Consider the following 5,812-nt stretch of genomic DNA (forward strand, 5'->3'; position numbering starts at 1 on the left):
TCCTCTGTGTTTACACACACACACACACACACACACACACACACACACACACACACACACACACGACGCACAAACTCACCACTTCTGTCTGATGCGAGGTGTGGGCAGTGAGAGTTATTGGACTATTTGACTACTGTGGTTAACACCTAAAACCTGCACCACATGTTGTTCTGTGATTGCTGAATTTCTTATATTAATCTTCATTTTATGTGCGGATAATAAGTCTCAGTATACAATAACAGGCATTGCATTAACAGACTGGATTTGATTAAAACTCTCTGGATCCCAACACGGGATCAGTCTGCTGAATAAGAGCAGAGGCTGATTTCATTTCTCTGCGGTTTGGAGAGGGAAGAACAATCTGATTTACTTTTGACCCAAGGCTCCCTGGCATGGATGTCTGCTTGGCGCAATGAGTTCATGCCCTCTCCATAAGTGTGTAGGGTGGGGGGCGGGGGTTGCAGTGTTTGTGTTTGTGTGTGTGTGTGTGTGTTTGGGGTGGGGTGGGAGTGCAATCAGTGTCTGCCTGGCATAATTCATGAATCCCCTATCCAGCAGGTTTTCCCATGTAGCTCCCAACCAGGGGTTTGAAATAGAATGCATTCTGTTGTGTGTAGTTGTGCCTGGCTTGGAACGACACTGTTCCTGTCCCAAGCAAACAGGTTCCAGAACACATTTAACTCCCCCGTTTAACCATAGCCATGGGAAGCAGAGGTGCTGAGGGTGTTTAGGGGTGCTGAGGGATAAAGTAAAAGTATAAGAAATTATAAAAAGTTTCCACAAAATTTGTGAACTAGGCCTTTATTACTCCTGTATGAGCGGAGACCCCCCCCTCTTTTGACCCCCAACGCAAAACATTTTCTTGCGGCCAAGCCGTTTATATTGGCCTTTCAAATTAGGGCCAAATTCTAACTACCCACCAAGGCCAGCCCAACCCGGGTTGAATTTAAATGCCAATGAAAACAAGGTTTTAGTCTTTATAAACATAGAAATAGAATGAGATTCTAGATCTGTGTTTATACCCATGCTTTTTATGGCTTTGGTTAGACTGTTTCAAATAGAGACCATTGCTATGACTACAATACAGCTGCTATCACTAAAAGTGAGTTAGAGGACCAATATACAGTAAGTGTCTGTCTACGTCTGTGACCAGAATGCGAACGTTATTGTATAGGATACGGTCTCATTGTACTATCTCAATCTGGGTCCAGCTGTTCTATGATTGCCACCAGAAGATTGTTGTATCTGGTCACGTGGTCGGAGAAAGCTGTGGTCAGTTAGAGGGAGAGATTTACGACTGGTTGCTGTGGCTTTACATTCCTCCTGTCTCCTTACTGCAGGCCTGAGGGGTAGAGTGAGTAGAGAGACACTAGAAAGGGAATGTTTACACACTCACACCTACACTTGGAAGGGTGAAGGTTGGCGGTCCACTCACTAGTTGTTTTGACTAAGTGGGCTTGCATCCCCTTAGGTAATTCAAATATAGGCCTAATTAGCGCCTTACTCCTTATTTACCATAGCAAATGACCATCCTGACTCTGAGCATGGCTGAGGCAGTCCTTTCAATCACCATCCGCATGGAAAGAGAGTGAGGCTGTATTGTAGCCCACACACCACCCACTTTCCTCACTTACATGATGTAGCCTATACTTGTACCTATACCATATGTATAGCATTCTTTCATAGGCTGCCTTACATACGACTTCATAATACACCAGTCTGTGTTGTCTGTTTGTGCCAACTACGTAGAATATACCTTAAAGCACACACAACAGACTGTTTTAACCTTCAAACCCAACCAGTGCCTTGACTTTGATTTTCTTATGCCACTTAGCACCAATTTGTGGTTATACTTTTTTCCTTTTGCATTTACAGTAATATTCCCCACCAAGAGCACCTTTGGTTGTTTTGGAATAGGCTACCTGCTAGCACTCTTTCTACTTATTTTATGTAGAGTAGCCTATATGTCCTAACTCGTCTTAATGTGTATTAATGTCATGTCCTAATTACTAAGAACGAAACTCTGTAAAATGAAAAATCTGTCTTGACAGAATGACAGAAGGCCCACATGACCTATGTAGTCTGTTGCTGTACACGCGGTGACGCTGTTTTGCACCAAGACTCATAGAAAATATCTGCAGAATTTTTTTCTTCCACATTCAGTAATCTGACACCGCCGCTGGCTCAAAACATCTAAACCGAAGGATGAACCCACAACTTCATTGGCAGAAATAGTCGGAGAGAACAGACGAGAGAGACCGAACGGAGACGAAAACCGAGTGCGCAAATAACTCGTGGCGGCGGCGGGTGCCTGCGTTTCCTAATAGGTGTCCGTTTCAAATAATATCAAAGCAAGAAGTTTCACTTTCCACAGGCGGATGGGTGACTATCGCTCTCGGCGGCGCTTTGTGAGGAGGAGATGATGAAGAATTTCAGCAACAGTCCCCTTCACAATAACCAGACTCCAAACCACATTAGAGATTGGAACAACAAAAAGTTCGGTTTTCTCTCGGCGGTTCTGTTACGTTTTTCCCTGCGAGGTTATGGTTTCTGCATGGCTAGTCTATTCATCTTCTGTTTTGGGTCTCTGTTTTACCAGTTGAACGGAGGACCCCCCAACATTCTACTGGACATCCGACAGTATCTCGGTAAGAACTTATTATTGAACGAATTTATCTTCTGGTGGTGGTGATCGCTTTTGAGTAGCCTAGAGTTTCGCAACATTACCAACGTGTACAATTAGTAGGCTTACGCGGCTATTTGAGGACGTGTAACGGCAAGTTTACTGTTGCATACTGTTACCACCCTCAATGAATTATCCTTGTACTGCCCGGTTCGGGGCCAATGGGTCCTCTTTGATGACTTTTTATTAATGACCCAGGGACAGCGCAAATTTAGAGATGGCAGATTTACATTTTTAAATGTTTTAAATGTTTTTATTTCTAATAGTAAATCCATGTGATGATGTTTCTTCATATAAAGCTGGATACATTGTGCCATAGATATTGTCACATACTCACATTGATTGATTCCAATTGTTGAAGGAAGAGACAGTTTAATTTGTGTGAGCACACAAAGTAGTGTTATCTGGAGCCTAATGACAGTGCTTCTTTGGTTGAGCAGTTGAGGGATATATTATTGTAGTCCAACCCCGACAACTGTAAAGATGAATACTATGTTACCTTGGTGTTTCTCGAAACGGGCAGATGCGCCCTGTGGACTGTCACATGACACTTTGTGACACTTTGATGAGTGACACATAACGCAAACAGGACGCAGCAAGTAAAAGTGAATTTATGCTTGATCGGAAAATGTGATCGGAAGCTTTGTATGGCGATTGTGACGGAATGGCGGAGCCTCTGGAGGCATGAAGGGGCCAAATCAAGCTTCATACCGCATCGCCGTGCATCTCTCAAATGTTGTAACAATGTGGAGGGCTCTGTATAGCTCCACATTGACAGGATCGGTTGACGGTATGCGATTGGTCACAGTAAATGCTGTACAGCCACTTCCAACCCAGACAGACCAGGCCTTTAGCTCTGTATTCAGATACCCATCAAAAGTCAATGATTCAGTCACTCCTTATCTGCTTCATCAGTATTCAACCATCAGTCAGTTCTTACCAACAAAATGTTAATAACTTAATGTGCCCCATGGTCAGTGTTTCTCAAGTGTTAGATAAATGTTCTCATGGTCACTTGAGGCCTGTTCGTTCTCTGTACAGCACCAGCCTCAGGTCCTGAGGTGATTTCATATCAGCAGATCACACACCTGGAACCGGCACACCAGTTGCCAGGAAGTGTGTGTGAATGTGGATTTGTTCTGTACTACACTTGTGTTCTGTTCTTACAGGGAGATTGTGTTCTTTAGAATGTGATAAACTGGTAAATCTGGAAAATAACTAGAGTCACTCATCACACATTCACTGATCCCCCATGAGTGAATGAGTGAGTGATGGAGTGAAGGAAAAAGACACACACACACACACACACACACACACACACACACACACACACACACACACACACACACACACACACACACACAATAAAATGAAGGAAGGACTGTAATGTGGATGAGGACTGATTGGTTCAGGATTCCTGCTACCACCATGGCGCATCGGTCAGAATGCAATAAGGAATTTATGCCATTGTAACTTTCAAACTCTTTATTAGTCGCGATTAATTCAGGATTATCCGTAATCATAACAGAATCCACATTAATATAGAAGTGTTCAGAAACAATTCTATTTTTATTTACAATAAATTCATTTCTATTGGGCACAAAATAATTTGAAACAACCAAAACAAACTGCAAATGCATCCAACAAGTTTGTACAGTCACAAGCTTGATGTAGTCATTGTGTGCTAGGAATATGAGACCAAATACTGAACACATATAAGTGAATTTGTCATAATACTTTTGGTCCCCTAAAATAGTGCTGTAATTTCTAAACGGCTCACCCGATATAGATGGAAATACCCTCCAATTAAAACTCATAGTCATTGTATCATTATAAATCCAAAGTTCTGGACTTCAGAGCCAAATCAACAAAAAGTGCCACTGTTCCAAAACTTTTGGAGTTCACTGTAAGCAGTCCTACCTAGGGGCCTGTCAGACACTGGGGCTACTATAAGGGGCTTCCAGGAGTAGGGGAAGCATTATGTAACGGTGACATAACTACACCATATCATCACTACTGCATTGGGGGAAGAGTTACCACTTACTAGGGAATCTGTATCAATCCGTTCCAAATACTGCATATTAAACTCTAGGACCCCCTGACGTTGTCTTCTTCCCTCATACCTGCAGGTGGTGGAGATATATACATGAGGGGGAAAAGAAAAGGAGCGTAGAGAGGGAGGGACAGAGGGAGGTAGCATGGCCGAGATGGATGAAGAGAGCATGGGAACTAGTAGATTGTTTATGGAGCACTTTTGGATGGAACTGTAAGAGGTTCTTCTAGTGTTCTTTAAAGGTCCAATGCAGCCATTTATATCTCAATATCAAATCATTTCTGGGTAACAATTAAGTACCTTACTGTGATTGTTTTCAATTAAAATGGTAAAATGCTCTTTGCTATTAAGCTATTTCTAAAGCAAGAATTTAGCTAGGACTATCTGGGAGTGGTCTGAGTGGGGAAAACTGAAAACTAGCTGTTTGGCACTCTTTCTTATTGGTTTATTAACTAATTTACTGCCTGGTGGCGTCACCAGGCAGACCAAAACTCCATCCCACCAAAACAGTCTGAAATATCAGGCAGATATTTTTCAAACAGCTCTTACACTAAAAGGGCAATATCATATTTGTCACAGTATTATTCCAACCTCATAGTGTGGAAATACTGTATATATAAAACACAGGAAAATCATGTTTTTGACTGCACCAGGCCTTTAAGGTCACTCAACACAATGGATGGCAGAATCTCATAGTATCTGTTTGCTTTTCTTACTCTCTGTCCCTCTTCTTTCATCTCTTTTCATCTCTCTTTCTCCCTCTCCTCCCTCACCGCTTCCCTCCCTCCCTCATCTTCCCGATCTGTCAGTGAGGGTGTGACAGATGTGATCAACAGAGCTAGGTGAGGTGAGGCACACTCCAAACACACCGAGGGGAAATCCAAAACCTCCCAGGCTAGTATATATTGAAAAAGTTGGAATAATGCGGTATTGTGTGGTTGTCCCTCAGTGTCCCAGAGTGATGGGCAGCCCAGGGCAGACCAGCTGGCTTTTATGTGAGACAGGCGATCAGGAGGATTTATTTACCTTCAGCCGCCAGTGTTACTTTTGGCTGAGGAGAGTGTGAGTGTGTTTTT

The 5,812-nt window shown here is 42.8% G+C and overlaps 1 protein-coding gene across 1 annotated transcript in view; it reads left to right on the forward strand.

Moving 5' to 3' along the window:
* Window positions 1–2,168: 2,168 nt before the first annotated feature.
* Window positions 2,169–5,812, forward strand: part of LOC109866214 (uronyl 2-sulfotransferase-like) — a 130,351-nt gene continuing 126,707 nt past the window's right edge. Inside the window, exon 1 of the mRNA XM_020454766.2 lies at window positions 2,169–2,648. Within this exon, the coding sequence (XP_020310355.2) occupies window positions 2,420–2,648 (229 nt within the window). The 5' untranslated portion in view covers window positions 2,169–2,419. The remainder of the gene's footprint in view (window positions 2,649–5,812) is intronic.

This window comes from Oncorhynchus kisutch, linkage group LG21, assembly GCF_002021735.2.
Source record: "Oncorhynchus kisutch isolate 150728-3 linkage group LG21, Okis_V2, whole genome shotgun sequence".
Lineage (NCBI taxonomy): Eukaryota > Metazoa > Chordata > Actinopteri > Salmoniformes > Salmonidae > Oncorhynchus > Oncorhynchus kisutch.